The sequence below is a fragment of the Electrophorus electricus genome, chromosome 14, assembly GCF_041902795.1.
Source record: "Electrophorus electricus isolate QZ-2024a chromosome 14, ASM4190279v1, whole genome shotgun sequence".
In the NCBI taxonomy this organism is placed as follows: domain Eukaryota; kingdom Metazoa; phylum Chordata; class Actinopteri; order Gymnotiformes; family Gymnotidae; genus Electrophorus; species Electrophorus electricus.
In genome coordinates this window covers 11,616,138-11,635,000 of record NC_137510.1, presented here as the reverse complement: position 1 = coordinate 11,635,000, position 18,863 = coordinate 11,616,138, and the positions used below count along the sequence as shown (strand labels likewise).

General features: G+C 37.3%; 1 protein-coding gene across 4 annotated transcripts in view; it reads left to right on the top strand.

The window, feature by feature from the left end:
- tgfbr1b (transforming growth factor, beta receptor 1 b) overlaps window positions 1-18,863 on the top strand; it is a 42,320-nt gene that overhangs the window by 6,944 nt on the left and 16,513 nt on the right. For 3 of the 4 annotated variants that reach the window (XM_035531146.2, XM_081696837.1, XM_081696838.1), the window contains one exon: window positions 17,690-17,935. In XM_035531146.2, coding sequence (XP_035387039.1) covers window positions 17,690-17,935 — 246 coding nt within the window. Of the gene's footprint in view, window positions 1-17,559; window positions 17,581-17,689; window positions 17,936-18,863 lie in introns of those variants that run through there. The other variant, XM_081696839.1, reaches the window with a different exon arrangement.

Here is an 18,863-nt window from a genome sequence, read left to right as displayed (position 1 = left end):
GGAGTGTGTATGTGGCACATAAGTAATAGCATAACGCTCTCTTCCCATGGCCCTGCAAAATGCCACACCGCAGCTTCCCCCCCCCCCATGTGTCTAAAATACACAGACATGCGACGAGCCATTTGGGCGAGCAGGCTACCAGGAGAGGAAGAACAAATAATTCAGCTGCATATGAAGGTGAACATGAGGAGTTGTAGGGTGTAGCTTTCACTGATGTGGCACCCATGTGATCTGCTACTTCATTTTACATTTGTTTCCATTGTTCCTACTTCTGTATCTTAGATACAGCTTAGAAACTGCTAAGTAACCAAGCCTATCTGAAAGAACTGCTGAGTAGATACAGCTTCAGTCAGACACAGAGGATGTGAAATTAAGTCTTGTTTTAGCATGATTAAAGGGGGGTAAAGTTGGAGGAAGTTGGGTGGTAAAGGCTGGGACTTAATGGAAAATCTATTGCAGTGGTTTTGGTTCCTAGAAGTATCCAGCCTTGATGAAGCAATTATTGCCTCTCCAGTATAATCCAGTCATTTTCCAAAGAAACTAGTATAACTATTAACGTTTAATTTTGCTTGCTGAATTTTTCATATTGCACACTCTTTACTCTGAGGACTGAACCTATTCTTATGCCTACTGACTATGCATTTTTGTCATTTAATTGTGGATTAAAATGTAAAGTGCTTAAAATGAAGCCTGAAATTCAAATTAATTTCTTTTTAATGCACAAATGCCATGCACTTAAATCATCATAGTACCTTGCAGTGATTTTATTTTTGTTCACCACATCTTGAAAAACAAAGAAATGCCACACTTGTGAACAGCATCTCAACAGGTCCATGGAGTGTGGAGTACTAAAGTGAACAGACGACGTTATCATAGATTAAGCTATTTCCACTAAAGGGTGATTCTGTTCCTTTTAAATTGTATGCTGTCTCTCTTTTTTTAATTTTATTTATTTATTTATTTTTATACAGTTTGCTAAGGCCATGTTGTTGATTCTGGATTTAAAATGGCATTTTATTCACGTGGAAACATTAGAACTGCATCTGAGAGTGGCTGAAAACTGTTAAAGAAATATATTTTATTTCCAAAACCTTATTTCCCCGTTTCAAAGTGGAAAACGGATCCTGATTTCATATGCGCTGCTGTTACACACTGTAAAGCTGTTGAAGAAGGCCCCATTTGGGTCTCTCTCTGTCTCTCTCTCTCTCTCTCTCTCTCTCTCTCTCTCTCTCTCTCTCTCTCTCTCTCTCTCTACATTCATGCCTGTCTAATCATTGAACATTGCTTCACTTCTTATTGCTGAAAGATTCAATTATGGCATTAGAGGGTGAAGCATGTTTTAAAGATGTGTAATTGAATTGCCATTGATTCTCTGAATTTGTCCATTGTGTTTGGGTTTCTCTCTTCTGTCTTGCTGGGTATTATATTAAACATCTTCCATCCCTTTTATTTGTAGTCTGTATGGAAATGTGCATCTTCAGCAGATACCCGAGCCATGGCCTTGCACTCCCTCCCACTTGTTTTATTTTATGATAAACATATTGCAAGATATGGGATTAAGTTAATTGAAAGCATTAGAGGGCCTTAGTGGTCCAAGATTAAGTGCTTTTAAATGCCAAGGTGTTTGAACAAAGGACTGATTTTGTTGAATTGGAACTTGGACATTGACTATTACTTGGTGTTCTTTAGGGCTAAAGTTGTCATGGGGATGAAATTATAAAAGCTTTTGCTGGTCTTAAAGGAGGTGAGTGCCATAATGTACTGTGATTTTTACACTGTGATCAAATTTAAATAATTCTTAGAATTAATATTGTTTTATTAGGCTTGTCTGTCTTTATATTACTTTTGATGTATTTGTGTATTTAATCTGAAATGTTTCATGCTGGGCATATTTTCACTAACAAGGAAACAGTATTATAGATGTTTGAAAAGTATGTTGTGGAAAAGCCAGCTAAAGAAGTCAGAGCCAGGTAGCCTGAATAGTGACTGCCTGGTTTTTTTTTGTTGTTGTTGTTGATTAGCCTTACACGGTATGTCCTTAGTATATGGTCAACACTGACATTCTAAAATAAATTCTAACATATAGGCAATATTATTGTTTATTAGGGCTGCATCAATACATTATTTTGGTAAAATTGAGTCCTCTACAGATTACACCATTGATTAATCACGCATTCAGATAAATACTTTTGCTTTATTAAAGAGCACATATAAATATTCGAAAGAGAATGAAGTTTCTTAAATGTAACAACTAATTGGTTTCTTTTTTAGAAAAATCCACATTTTTATTGGTTATATTGCATACAGTATCTGCCAAAACTAAAGCCGATTTAGTACATTTAAGTGCTATATTGCATTCTAGGTTTTGAAGAAAACATAAAAAACCATAAAGGCCATTTACCACCTTTACAGTGCACTCGGTGGACCTCAACATTTATGTGAAAGCAGAAATGTTTTTTGAAAACGGTAGCTAGATTTCTCAGAACCCAGAGAAGACAAAAGGTGATTGCCTACCAGTATATATTTTTAAATTCATTCAGTTAATTCGAAATACAATGTAATGAAACTTACTCAAGTCCATTTACTACAATGCCTACTGCATAGATCCAAAAATTTGTTCCAATAAACATTACGAGAAATTGCTCCAACGTAATTCAGCAATCTAAGGAACTACCTTTCCTGCTAGCTAACCGACCATAAAATAGCAGAGGCATGACTGCATGACCTCCCAAGTCATGCACAAGCACCCTGCTGTGTGAACCCCTCCTGTCTCTGGATGATGGTACGGACTGTTCGGACACTGGCTAGGCTCGATGTCTGCTTTTAAGTAAACATTTGTGTGTGTGTGTGTGTGTGTGTGTGTGTGTGTGTGTGTGTGTGTGTGTGTGTGTGTGTGTGTGTGTGTGTGTGTGTGTGTGTGTGTGTGTGTGAGTGAGAACTTCTGAAGGGCAAATTTGCTTGCTTTAGGAGTCCAAGCCTTCACAGTGCCATTCTGGATGACAACTGGCATGTTCTGTATACTTTTGGAATGGAGTTAGTAGTGCCATGTGGCTGAATTTGTTGATCTAACTAAATGAAGTATAAAACAGTGAATCATCATATACATAATGCATATCTGTGTAATAATATTTTTTTTTGCATTTGTGTTTTCTTAACTCTTTTATGTACATAATGTTAAAACGTTCACATTCTCTTGTGATTTATTTGACCACTCACAGCCTTGTTGATGTGGAGATAGAGAAATAATAATAATTACTTGGTAGAGCGCTGACTATTGAAATAACAGTGAAGTTGTACAGACCAAGGTGTTAAATTGAGTCTACAAACAAGTGGCAGTAGCATTATGTATTAGAATTAGCTGCAAGTCTGTGTTCAACAATACCTTGTGGCAAGGTCTTGCCTGTTAGACCTCCAACCATAAATAGCATGTCAGCAGTGTCTTCCCAGGGACTGTGTTTGGTCCCTGGAGCTTCAGCATCTTCACTCCCACTCCGACCATGTAGAGCTCATGTGTCTGAAGTCTAATGCCTATGGTCTGTTCTTTTAATAGTGTGTTTTTGCTGGGGAGAGGGGGTGGGTGCAGGGCGAGAAAAGCTGTGGTGGAAAAATGGCACTTATTGCAAAGTGGAGATAAAAGACTCTGGCACAAGCTGCTGTGTGAACCACTGTAAGTGCTTTAGTGAAGAGGTGCGTGAGCAACAAAAAAATTGCATCCTCTCTTCTATTCTGCTGCTTCTACACCTGACTGAGAATGCCATGGCAGCCTACCATATAGCTAATAGAAATTATTCCATATGTAATGGCATGGGAAATATTACAATGTAAGCCTGTGTCAACAAGATATCAGGTATTTTAATATATTATTTGTCTTGCCTACTCCTACATGCTGTCAGTCAGTCTTGTGTTTACTGTAAATGTCTAATGTTTATATACAGATTAGTGAGGGAATGCTTGTTAGGAGACACCTGTAGGTTTTCATTCAGCCAAGTACAGGCTTTAGTTGGGGGGGGAAATTGCATAACTTTTGTGTATCGTGTTGTCTTGCGAACGTGTAGACTCTAGAATTATGAAATAAGCACTTCTAATACTTCCCCTTCAGAGTTCCTGGATTCATTTGGTGGTGATGTTTTGGTTGTTACAGCTACTGTATTTCATGCCAACACACTCCTCAGACAGCTCAGTTTGCTGACCCTGTCCCAAAATAGTTCTGGCTTTGGGGCACTGTCTCCCTGCAGAATTCAGACTTGTTCTCTGCACCAAGCCATAACCACACCACGCACTTTTACAGCCAAACACTGACTCAGTATTTACACTCTGGCTCCATTGCTTCCAGAAGGACACTTAATTGACGAAAAGCACATTCAAGCTAAAATTGGGTTGGCTTTAGTGAAAATTTGGTAGGCTTTAGTGTTGCACCTCAAGTGTTTACTGGCTCTGAAGCCCTGTGGAAGGCATTGGCCAACCTCAGCCCACGGAGCTTGTTGGGACAAGTCTAATGAATCCTGGGTTTTGCCATGGTCCGTTTTGTCATCTGTTGGATGACATTCTGACCTGGTGGTCATGGCTAAGTCTAGAAAGTGCCGATCTTAAGGGCCTCATCAAATTATTGAAGTAATTAAATTATTCATTTTAAATTTTATTTATTTATCAGATCTAAAGGCCTTCTGTGTTGCTGGTGCTGAGCCGAATTATCTGGCTTTTTCTTTTTTACTTTTTAGAAATTTTTATTTAATCTTGGTTATTAATGGGCAGTATTTTTTGGCAAAACCACCACTCAAATGCACATACATTTAAGCAGTTGTGAAATTGAGGCGCTTATTACTAAAACGCTAGTGTACAGTCATACTGTTGGATTTCTTTATTTTTGTTTTGAAGCAAATAGTATTTTTAGTGTAATTTAATTTGGTAACAGAGTATTGGGTACAATGTTAGAATTTTAAGATGTTTTTGACACTAATGAACCAGAGCTACACTATCATTTTATTGTTTTTGCAAAATTGACCTTTGCAGTACCAATATCATAGAAGGCTCCAGTATGCAAATGACCCTTCAACAAATCATGTTTTTTAAATTAATTTCCTGTGGATATGTGTAACTTATGTATTCCACATAAGTATTCTGTTGCTTCACATTATATAATCAAATTGTAACAAAATAATTTGTCAAAATGTCGTCACACAGCTTCACAGTTTCATATACTGTGAGGTATATCGTAATGGGTAGCACTAACCTTGAAACATAGTATTTTTGTTTATATAGTGTATCCCTATAATAAAGCCACTGACCCAAACAAAAAGGTTCTTTAGGCCCTGTATAAAAAGCCCTTTGGTTAGAGACTAAGTCCTTTTTGGATGGGATTAGTTTTACATGGAGAGTTGAGGTAGTGTAATTATCCACATTCCTCAGTGATTTTTAGATCCACCTCAGTCCACCATGTCAGTCATGTTTACAACCTCTGCTCTCCCATCTTGGTAAAGTTTTTATTACTGCTTACCTACTATATAAGGATGGATAAAAAAATAATAATAATAACAGGTTATTTTAATACTATGCAAATGGACATATCAGTAAATATTCTGTTATCCTGTTATTTTCTGTGTATTTTCTCAAGCATGGAAGTGCAAGAAAGCATTTTACTTGCATAAAGTTTGCATATACTTTGGTATGTATTTGCCAAAGGACCTCTCTGAGGAGTGCAGTGCTTGTGCTAGCTTTAGGTGAACAATAATGTGTGTATGTAGCTTGCTAAGATTTGAAACCCAACAACTTGCTATAAGATGTTTTATTAATCATCAACATTATGTGGATCTGTGTAGGATTACAGACATGTGTTGGGTTTGGACCAAATCCAAATCTCTGGTTCATAATAGCCCTAGATATGTTTACTTTGTATTTCATGCAGCAATAATGTTTTGTAGTTGTGACCTGTGAAAGCAAGGGTATTTTTTATGTTGGCAGTGCTTGGGGGTTTTTGTATGATGGCAATGCAGTTTCATCTCTGTAATTTATACCAATTTTCTTATTGTCTGAATCAGTATTTTAGATAGCCACTGGCCAATGACAACTGCGATAACGACTCTTTGAGAAATGTAAACAAATGTAGATAATGTAAATGTAACAAATATTGATATCTTAGTTTCTGTCATAGACTATACATAGGCTACAGTGGGGTTTGATCACCCTTTGTGGATCAGGTAATAACTTCAAAAAGTTGTCATTTGAGTGCGTCACTGAGGTATACATTTTGTAAATGATGGCAATTAAACATTTAACTCGTGCTCTCAAAGTAGTAATTTGGCTAATGAGAATTTTCTGTCACTTACAAGTGCATCAATACATTTTTCACATCAAGGACATTTGACTAATTGTTTAGTGTGCTTTAAGAAATTGAGTGATTCTGGTGTCTCTAGTTGAACATTGGCCTTTTTTGTTAACTTTTTTTAAGTGGCAGTAGCTTGTTTGTATACATGCCAACATTCATTGCATTTTCAGTAGACAAAACATCCTCACAATGCTACTGAATAAGAGACTGAATCTGACATGGGCTAGCACAGGCTGTCCCCAGCTGAGAGAGAAAAGATTAAATTAGGAGTTAGATTGCCAAAATGTTATTTGTAACCTTGGTCAATAACAGAATCTTTCTGTATTTCTCTGTGGAATTGTGCTGTTTAATGTCACTTTCTAAATAATGTGAGGTTTTTTGCATTGCATTGCTTGCCTGCCATTTGAGCGAATATACAATATGAATTTTTTTAATTAGTGTTATGCCCTACTGCCCAGCGACCTGTCAGTGTTTTATTACAATTTTAATTTATATGTTCATGGGTGAAATGAAATTTATTAAATAATGATGTAGAGGAATGTGCCTTTTCTTTCTGGCACTCCATTAAGTTTATTTCCAGCTCTATGAAACGAGCTGGATGAGAGTTCTTACACAAGAGGAGAAGAACAGAGAGTGGGAGCTAAGGGAAGAGAGAGGAGTTCAAGTGAGCTCATGTTTACCATGAATTTGAAACCTGGCTGGAGTCCATTTCATTAGGCTACAATAGAGGAAATGTGCTGTGTGATTTGTATTGCGGAGCTTTGCCTACAACAGCCTGTTTGCAAGGAACTTCATTCACAACATAAGGCTGCCAATGCACTCCTGCCCCCCTGCTGATCTTGCTGTACAGCTCAACGCTAATCACACAGGATGAATAGTTTTGTGGATAAATATACACTTGCATGTTAGCCACTCTGTGAGCTGTGATTCCAAGTGCTTTTTGAGAACCTGGGAAGTGGGACTAGAATGGGGTGTAGCCTGTTATGACTTTGTTAAGAATAAATTTTTTTTTTGAAGACAATGATCACAAGCAGGTGAATTACACAGTGGGGACCAGTTTGTCTAGTTCTTTGAGTGACCTACTGATTCAGAAGAAGCACCAACATATACAAGCGTATAGTGGTTGGCTTGCTTGTCAAAGAATTCTCTATTGAGCCACTCTGCAGGGCTAGTGGCAGAAAAAGGTGCAGCGGACATGAGACGTCCACAAAGAAATGAGCACTCTGACCTGCCTAGTACTGTGTTGTACTGTTTGGGGGAAGTAGTGGGGAAAACTAAATTGGTTTCTCTTGACGACAAAATTAAATGGTGGCCTCGTTTGTATAAGGAGGCGATTTTTCCTTGTTTGGCCAATGGTTTGTTGGCCAGATTACTGTATGATGTGTTTAAAAAAATTTTTTTTATAATAATAATTCATAATCAATAATAATCATCATTATACATTTGGCCTTGTAATACAGTGCAGGGCAGAAATCAAAATGTGTGGTTACCCTGGATACAAATACATTTTTGAATTGATGAAATAAGATAATCAATTACAATGAAAAATTGGAAACATTGAAGAGATCTATGAACTGCCTACACAGAATATTGTTTTAATACAAGTTGTCCATAATTGCATTATCTTGTATATGTAAGCCCAGCATGGTAAATGTACATAAACAAAAGGCTCTCTTTTGCACAGGCTATGCCTTGAAATCGGCGAATAGGAGAATCTTTGCTCCTTTTCTCAGTTTCTGTGTCCTTCTTAGTGGCAATCCAGAGCCTTCTTCTGGATTAGCCCACACCATTACTGACAGATATGCATTGTTATTTGTTGCCCAGCTACAGCTCAGTGCATGGAAACTATATAGCAGTATTATAGCCCTTAGGTGCTGGTGTGCTAGGCTCGTAGTAGTGTGCTCTTCTCTCTTGCTGCTATATACTGAGTTATCAGCACACTGAATTTTTTATTTATTTTTTTCCAGTCATTTTCACTATTCACCTGTGTGTGTGTGTGTGTGTGTGTGTGTGTGTGTGTGTGTGTGTGTGTGTGTGTGTGTGTGTGTGTGTGTAACTTATTTTGGTATCAATATTGGTAGATCTTATTTACTGCTGCTCCCATCTCAAACACAGCTTTTGTTCTGATCAACGTTCCACAATTTCATGGTCATAATTTGTTAGTTAATTTTGTATGAGAATTTGTCACATGCTTTGGCCTATGCCCACACTTTTATCCAGCAGTTTCTGCCTTATTTGAGCAGCCTCATGAATAGGTGGAAGAAGTTTTACAAATAAGCAGTGCATACCATATCAGTGCATCACTAACACCCGTCTTATCAGAAGTTATTTATGACTTGATGTATATTAAAGAGAAAGTTAGGCAATTATGTAATTTACATAATCTTGCATTTGCCCCAAATGGAGTTAATTGGGCAATTATATTTCTTTGACAGATCTGGAACTGTTAAGTTTATGTATCTATCTTATCTTGAATTTGAGTACATGCAAAAAATTTCTCGTAAACGTATGGCCGAAACAACATGCTTCTGAACATATTTGCTTCAAACCATATTTGACTCTTAAATAATTTTCCCCAAAGGTAACTAACATACCATGACAATATGACAATATGACAGTATAACACATCACTTTGTCTTGCCTTAATGTCCTTTCACACAACTACATGCAGTAGAGTACCGACCAAGAAGCTAAGTGATCTGCACCAGACGTAAGAAATCACTGCAATATGTGATGAGTTTCAAGTTTTGTTTAGAGTTTGTCTCAAGCTCATTGATATTCTGACTCAGACTCAGCTTTGAAAAATAACTGGGAGCAAAGGGCAAAAATGTCCCCATATTCAACACATTTTCCCCATAAGACACAAGTCATAGATGGAAAAATGCCAAAAAAAAGTAACTTTGTTGTTTATCCTCTTTTTTGTAAAAAGAATTATCTAGAGGTAAAACAGAAAAACAATTAACACGAACCCGTGCAGGTTTGTATTTGATCATGCGGGCTAGCTAGTCAGTTGCAGTTATTCAGATGTCAATACAAAAAGTGTTCTGCTTTTTCTACACCAAAAATCCTCGCTGGTCAATGTAATTAGAACTAAGTTGAAAATTGTACATTTACATTTTTGGCAAACAAAGCCTTCAAAGCCAGGTAGCTTCTTGAATGAATGTGTAGATGACTGCGGCAAGCCTTTGAATGTGAACAAATGAACACACACACACACACACACACACACACACACACTTGTGATTATTAATGTGTGACATCTAGTGGACCATCCAGCATTGTTGATGTGGGAGGAAAATGAGAAGAAGCAATGGGGAATCTTGGGAGAAGAGAGTGAATGCAAAAAGAGATCCAGTACATCAGAAGTTCAATGAGAGCAGGGAAATGAGAGAACTGAGCTGGGCAGTCATCTCAGCTTGGCAACCTGGTGGGTAGTGCTCAGTCAGCTGTGAATGAGTGCTTGCCCTCCAGGGACTTGTGGGGAATTGCATAACTGAATTTAGAATACTCTTGAGTAAAAGCACTAATGTGGGCTTTTCTCTTCTTTTTTTCTTTTATTTAAGTAGCTGCTGGCCAAGCTTAGTAATTTCTTTTTGAAAGAAAGGCTCATGGTAACGCACATCTATCTATACTGATCTAAAATAAGTTTACTTCTGCTTGATTTTCTAGTCTTAACCATTTATTATAAATGTTTCCAGATTTACATAGATGAATGAATGAATGAATGAATGAATGACTGACTGACTTGTATCAGCAACCACCATTTGTCTTTAGTGCATGCATATGTTTTCACACCTCTTATTTGGAGTACTTGTGGTTTCTCCACAAAGAAACCCAAATGCACATAGTAACTTTGTCACTTGAGCAATCTAACACTTCAAAAATTATTTTTTTTTTAAACACAGAAACATTGCTGTTTAAATCCGCAGCTTTTATGCTGAGAAGTAGGTGATTATTTTTTTAAATCTGATTTTAATAGCTATCCAATAGTTCGTATTCTTAACAAAATGATTAGCTTTTCTTTGGAATTATCTAGTATTGCCAATATTTCTGGTCATTCGTGCCACAAATTGTACTTATTCTAAAAACTCGAAATTGGAGATTTAAAAAAAAATCCCCCCCACTGCTGATGCCATATCTCAAACTTCATCCTCATAACACATGAGGTTTCAGTATAAACCAAGTCTAGTGGCAGAGATGACATTACAGAGCAAATTTCCTCACATTGGCTCAACTTCACATTGGCTCAACTTCTCATAGTTTCAAGCTTAACAGACTAAATTAATGTTATTGATATTTTGCATTCATTACATATTCAAACCTATCCCAGTAATGGTAATGAAGGCATTACATTTTTGCTTAGCCATGTGCCACTTTCCTGATCCACAATGCACAGTAGGCCTTGTGCCTTATCTCTTAAATTGGCCTGTTTTAACCTTTCTTTGTGCCAACAGTAGCTAATGAAATAACTCGGTCATCAGTTGTTCAGTGGTTTCAGTTTGAGCCATAACATGGAACTACAGTTTTGCCATTTTTAATTCAGATGGATGTTTCATAGACTCTTAATGCCCTACAGACTGAAATAAGTCCAGTATCACCAGCAGGTTAAGTTTCTTTCCTCATCAAAGTAGTCCCATCTGTTAATTATTTGTAAGGATGCATCAATATTTAATTTCTTGGACTGATACAATAATGAGAATTATTAGCACCTTGTTGTGGCTGATACAGAAATTTAATAACTGGTTGTTTTGTTTATGCATTTCAAAACAAGTTCAAACCATAATCTATACATGAAGTGCAGTTAGTGTAAGTGACCTGTTATTACAAATTAATTTTACAGCATATCACAGGTAAACCAGACATCACGAATATTGGAAACATATCCTGCTTATAATTTTTCTTATAAAGAAACTTTGATTATTGACATTTTTCTTATAACACTAGTAATATGTAATATATGTTTATTTATATACACACACCACACACACACACACACACACACACACACACACACAGGGCCTAAATTAAACAGAAGGCTTAATCTGTTGGATAGATAAATTATTGGTTGTAATTATCAAGCGATATCCCAATATTAACCCAATAATGATAAATCTTGTTGGCAAATATATCAGCCACCGATTATATTGTGCACCTCTGATTATTTGTTGACTGACTATGCGCTATAAAGGTATCGGTTAAGATACATAAGCCAATCCTAAAACCCCGTTTAAACTGGGTTGTCAGGGGTTATGACACACACGAAACCCTCTACTTCTTGTGCTGTATGGTTGCACCTCATTATTATTGTTCCAGATGCTTCTTAAATAATTTAAGCTGCATCAACAATTGCAATTTTGTATTTTGTTTTTCATTTTTATAAAGTTAGTTAGGTGCCATCTTTGGTGGTTGTGGTGGTGTTTGTTAAATCTGGTTTGGAGAGGTGGGCATATTTTATCTGCTTTGACAACTGCCAACAAACATGGAACAATAAAAGGAGCAGAAATGGATATGTTTAATGCAGTTTAGAGGACTTCAAGAAGTGGTTTGAATTATCAGATTTAAATCTCTTTTAAATGGGTCTCAGGTATATTTTAACTGCATTTTTATTTTTGATAGCCTCTGGATACAGTCCAGATACTCGAGATGCATGAAACAACTAAATGTAACCAAGGTCTAGGCATACAAAACAACTAAACACTTGTTTCATCTTGCTGCCATTCAGTGCTCAACATTTTTTCTTGTGCTTACAAATGCTTTTATTTCTCTAACACCCGACCCAAAAAATCTCTGACATTTTAAAATGTCGCTGGTTTTTTTTTTTGTTTGTTTGTTTTTACAAAAACATCCATTTGATTGCTTGAAATGGTAGTTTGACATCTTGGAAGTTTTGTTTGATAACGTTCTTTAACATGTCAAAATAAGTGCAATGATGGCAATAAGAGGTTGCATTATTTAAAGGGATGAGAAAATAAGAGGGAACAGGCCATTTTTCCTCTGAATTTCAGGGAGAGAAGAGATTTGGAGAATGGATTTTGAAAATTGTATTAATTTCTAATTAATTTGGTTTTGAATTAAGGTTAATAATTTGGTTTGTACTTCTGTTTCAACTTCTTAGTTATTTTAGTTTCAGTTGGTTTTCAGTGAGAAGGTTTTTTTTTCTTCCGTATAATTGCCTTGCCCAGTTATCTCTCCAAGGTTAAGTGTTGTCAATTCCTATCTGATGTAGACCTGTCTGTTATTACATAATCACCCGACATGTGTGATTTGAGCTGCTTTTGATTTAATTGAACATATCACAATCATAAGCATTACTGTAGTTGCATTCTACAATATGTTTACATCAAAACAAAAATAATGTTTGATGTGTTTGTCTGTTGGACTGAAGCAAGTAAAGCATCTGCTTTCCAAAGCAAAATGATGACGTGCGTGTGCGCGCGCTAGAAATTTTTACATTTGGGAAAATTAAAACCCAGTTAAATCAGTATAATTGCAATTGTTTACAACGTTTACTCATTAACTAAAATTTCATGATCGCAACAGGCTTAATATGCTTTAGCAGTTTCTCATAAGGCACCAACCAATCTGAATAGCACACATCCTTGAAGATACATGAAACCAGTGAAACCAGGCAGTACATCTCTTCAAACTACTGCTTGCACAACATTGCCGGGCAGCTGAACGTACTTGGAGTGCAGGACATGAGCTGGCTGCATTGCTGTAGATTGACAGGGAGCAAACTAGCCATTCATCTTGGACAGGGAGCAGGGCCACTTGTGCTGTGTTGGAGCCCATGGACGACTAGGGCATTGTCAGGATTCCATCTCTGTTACTGTGATGCTGCTCTTAGCCATTTGTGAACACAACAGCCCAAATTTCAGGAAATCTGATTATGCTATTGACTAATTTTCTGTTTAATGTAATGACTCAGGTTTGGTCAAGTCTGTTTTTAAGAGATTTCCTTTTGCCTTGTCCAAGGGGCGTTTTGTTGTTTTTAACTGCAGTTGCCTGGGACTCCTTCCATTGCTACAGATTACTGATGTCATGTCTAATGACAGAGTTGCTAAGACCTGCACATTAAATTCCACAATGACTCTAGTTACTTCCTGGCTCAGTCCATTTGACAATAGGTCCTTGAGTCTTTAATTCAGTCATGCTCTCCTGTCTTACTGAACACTCACCAATTTCTCCTTGATCATAAACGGAACCCTGCATTGCAACCAATTTTACTGGATTTTCAGCATTGTTGCTTTCCTTTTATTACTTGAGCATTTTACTGGGGGAATCGCTAGTACAAACAGTAAAAAAAAAAATCCCACCCATTGTCTTTTGGTGATGCTTACATATTTTCATTTTTATCCTGAAATGCACTCTACAACCTGTTTCTGTGCATTGTCACAGTTACTTAAAATGTGTTCTTACCTCCTCTGGCATTATTTAAAGCACCTTGTTGCTCCACTGAGGCAATGTGATGTGGTTGCCTGGAAATCAAGGTTAGGCAATTGATAAATGAAACTTTACAATAGACAATAGACCATGACCTGCATTAGTCATTTTACCCAACCAATTGCAAAGAAATCAGTTTAGATTTGCTTCTTTGGAAGTGTTTAACTGCATATTTCGACAGACTGTGTTTTCTGACACATCAGCCCTGTAATCCAACCAGCTCTCTTCCTCATTTTCTTGGTGGATCTTGAGTCCTTATGAGAAAAAAGGTCCTCCTTGTGATCTGCTTTAGGGGAAGTAGAATCCTTTTTACATGTATTTGGAAGCCTGTCTAGACCTTCAAATATGCCATGCTGGCATTTTGAGTGTGCATGTAGCCCATCCCTCCTGAATTCTTTTCACTGGCCTTGCATGCTTCCGTGCTCCTTTTATTTTATGTATGTATTTATTTATATATTTATTTATTTATTTATTTATTTATTTATGGGAAAAAAACTTCTTTCTCATGCCTCTCTCTCTCTGTCGCTCATTTGTCTGTCTCTCTTTTGGTGTTTTACATTGTTTTCCTACTGTCCTTTTGCTTTATAAGGGTGGTCTTTCATTTATTTCCATTATAGTGACCTTGTCAAAAAACCCGAAGCACTCAAACAGGTGTACTGGTGTCCTCTGTCTATGCAAGACTGTCTCAAGTGGAGCCCATTTCATATTAAATATTGTTACTGCCTTTCCCCCCTGAAATGATTTATAGCATAAAGATATTCATATGACTGAAGTGTCCTATCTCTTTTTATACTCTCTCTAGTATACACATCAACAGTATACTAATCTATACTGTTAAACATCTTTCATTTAAGGGATGTGTAGCAGATAGATAATTGAGTGCATTGTCTGAGCAGCTCCAGACAGATGGGGAGCAGCAGTGCTTGTGTTTTGGCTAACCTGTCTGTACAGTGTCTGAACAGTATCCTCGTGCCACTGTGGTTGCCAAGGTTGATGCAGACGTGTGGCATCTCTTTTTTTCCACATGAGAATGAGTTCACCAGGTGCATGTCTGAAACTTAAGTACTTGTTTTTCAAGTTGTTTTCAGAAGTGGAAAATAGTCCCTTTTTTATCCACACTGAGTGTTTCCTGGATATTTACTTAAACACGCCTGTGAAGCATCTATGAACAGCTTTGTTTTGAATGAAAAAAATAATTATTTTTTTGGCAGACTTTTTAAAAAATCAACAATTATGCTTTGGCACCTGCTGTGACCACTAAATGGTATGTTTGAGTGGGGTGCAGCATCAATACTTTTAAGAGTTGTTTTGCCACAAAAATATTGTAGCAGTGATGAACCTCTCTGCAGTTGCCTCCTACCTCCTCGAAATTCTAGTCTTTTGCCAGCTAACCTCACACATGATCTTGCCTGTAAGGCAAGGTGACCCTGTACAGATGGACGGCTGTTTTTGGTGATCAGGCATCTTGTGGTTGTTGGGAGGTAGGCATTTTTATTAATTTCTTCATTGGACAGTAATAGAAATGTGTTATTAATGACTGACTAGTACTGTTCAGTTACATCAGTTCTTCTAAAAGTAAATGTGAAAACTTAAATGGTTAACCTCTGTTAGATAGCAGGCCACCTTTTAGTAAGATATTTAACTATGCTTTCCCATACAAAGGGGATAACCTTGCTTCCTTTTTAAATCCATTAGTTTGTAAATAAATAATTTTTGACTGAAAAGTGGAATATCTTTTCCAAATATTACTTTTTCATAAGTGTTTTACTTGATTAGGTTACATAGCTATCTTGTTGGTTTGTTGAAAACAGAATAAATATTAAGAACAATTACTTAAGGAAGTTATTGACAATGACTGAAACGATTCCTTGAGAATCTCAGGTAACTCTGTTATTAAAATTCATTTTAGCATAATCTATATCCAGAATATTCCTATGCTCCATTGTAATTTCTGCAAAATATGTGCAAAACATTCAGCAAGCAGAAACATATTCAGTAGCTAAATACTAAGCTTGCCAACAAAAATGTGGAAGCATACCAAAGCAGTGTTACTGAGGTTGTATTATATTTCCTCATCCTTTCGCCATAGAAGAACCCAGGAGAAAATGAAGAAGCAGCCAAAAGTGACGTGACTTATTGATTTTAGTGATTACAGTGATTACTAAAATAATCCATCACTGCAGCCCTAGCGGCATGACTGCATGACCTCCCGAATCATGCCTGAGCACCCTGCTAGGCAAACCTCTCCTGTCGCTACAGTGACAACTCAAGCATTATGGCATAAACTAGGACTCTAGTTAGGTTCAATGTCCTGCTTTTAAGTAAACATGTTCATCTGTTGTAACAGACCTTACTGCTATGAAGGTACGTGATTCTGGGACTTTATTCATAGCATCTTGTCACTTGCTAATTAATCAAGAAAATGCACAATATACTTCAAAAATGTTACTTTTGGCTTTTTCTTATTATTCTCCTGCCCTTCAGTGGTGGAAGTAATACAGTATCTAGAAATCACCTTTTGTATATTGAGGATGTAATAAACTGCTCTGGGTTTGGAAAAATATACTGCTTCCACACAAATTTTGAGGACCCTTGTGTGCACTGTTAAGGTTGGGGAAAGTAGCAAATGGCAAATTGGTTTTACCTGGTTTCTATTTTTCATGGAAGTAAACCAAACAGTTTTGTGTTTTGACATTCATATAATCACTGTACTGTCTACAACTTTTGTAGACAGTAGTCATGTGCCGATACAAAAACTAATTATAATGATAATTAGCTTGCCTTTTATTGCTGTTTACAATGTCATCACTACATGGTAAACCATTCACTATTCAGCAGTGTTTCCTCTATAGTTAACTGACTGGAGGTTAGCATGACGTGATGCTAAACTACATATTGCTCCTTTGCTGAAATGGATGGAGATTTTAACACACCTAGCTAGCTAGCTATAGAGTATAATGTTACTAATAATTGAGTGCATGCAGGAGAGAGAAAATACATGCATGTCCGAATGATCCTTAGAATAAACATGCATCTACTAGCTAGCTACATAATATTTCAGTCATTAGATCACAAACCTGAGCCCAACCCAATACCTGTCAGTCACCGTCTTTTGGTTTTGGGTTAGGTTGCAGACCTCTCATTCCACCTAGCCAGAACTTTGTTTTGCACATCATGTTATTGTTAGGAAAAAAATAGACTGTTAATCAATCAAAGCAATTTAGCACACTTAAGGTAAGCTTGCAATCCCATTTGAACAGCATGATGATTTGTTATCACAGAGTTGCTTGTGTTGGCTAACTCTGCTGTTTCACATCATGTATATTGGTCACCTGTCATTCGTTTTATATGCAGCTGAAATATTTCCATACTTCTGATTTAAGCATTTTGGGTGGAGGGAAAAGTTCTGGAGTCACGCCACCTTCCACTATGCTCTGGCATCTCTCTCTCTACATTTCTTTCACAGCAGCAAGGACATTGACACGTGATCGGAGTGCCTCATAGCCATGTGTGTGAGCAGATGTTAAAGCAGGGCTGCTTTGTGTATTTGGCAAAATAAACATCTTTTTAAGTGCAATAATGGTATTTAGGTATTTTTGAATTGCTGTACATCTTTAATATTGTGATATACCGTATTACCATATATACCGGCAGGTGCCTATTGATCAGCAATCACTTGGCACTGCTACTGCAGCTTCATGAAAGTAACATTTAACGGTTCTTCCATTCACAGGCAGTTGTTTCCCACATATCTTGATATGCACATGAAATATAAAAAGGTCATGTGAAAAAACATCATGGGTACTTTTTTATAAGTAATTTACAATTTTTATTGACATTTGTTTTTGCATTTCTAAAAATATATGTTTTCTTTAAAACCCAGAAGCTAATATGGCTCTCTTGTTTGCCTGGTTTCCCTTGCAGCCTTACAATGCTACTGTCAACGCTGCCCAAACTCCACATGTTCCACAGACGGCTTGTGCTACGCATCCGTCACCAAGTCGGCGAGTACGACCACGCAGCAGAGCTTGTGCATCAGCGAAACGGAGCTGATCCCGCGTGACCGCCCCTTTGTCTGTGCGCCCTCCACCAAGGACGACACGGGCATCTACCCCATGTGCTGCAACACCGACTGGTGCAACAAGAACCCAGACCCAAATATATTCCCAGGTGAGCATGCGTGTGAGTGTGCTTGCATGCATGTGATCGTGCAGGGACGTGATGCAAGCCCCACGGCATACGCTGCAATGAGCTCTTCTTCATCTCTACTGGTTCTCATAGGGGCCAGAGGCAGCTCATCTGCTTTCTTGTTATTCAAACAACTAGCACAAATATACTGTCTGCTGTTGCATTGAATTTGGACAACATAGTCTTTTATATGGTGTGTGTGGGTGTGTGAGCTCCTAGCTTGGTCTACCCATATGTATTTTAGGTAGTGTGTGTGTGTATAAAAAATTATAAAGTTCTAGATGTCTAAGTATGTAGAAATGGAGCTACCTGTAAATCGGTTCACCTTAATCTATTAATAGTTTAGAGGACTAAACTCTTGTTGATCAGTGCCCTGATCAGTACTTCTGCCTCTTTAAACCATAGTCTGCATAGTAGCTCTAATTGACCTGCTGGTGTTTGAAGCTGTTAATAAAAATATGCATTTGTGTCACGTGTAACATTTAGCTGAACTGAGTGCCCACACCCAACATGTGTGCGAGCGCACATGCACCCATGCACCATCTCTGCCTTTAACTCTATGGCAACATGCTGTGCATTTTTGCAGGAACTGTTATTAAGTTATTACCTGGGTCATTTGGTCAGCAAAAAAAGGTTTGTGTGCTCCATTCTGTTCTTAAATGCCTCCATCAATCCCCTCAGCAGTTTCACACTGCTAAAACCCCAGGCAGAAATCTTCCATTGCAACATACTCAGTAACAAGCAATTAAACCTGGCCCTTGGAGCAGGGTGAGAATGGGCTGTTGAAGAAAGTGATTTTTATTTTTTTTCTCCACCATCTCTTGTGTCGTTATCGTCACAGCAGCATCAGTGCCAGTAATTTTCTTTAAATGTATTTATTATTATTATTATTATTATTATTATTTTTTAA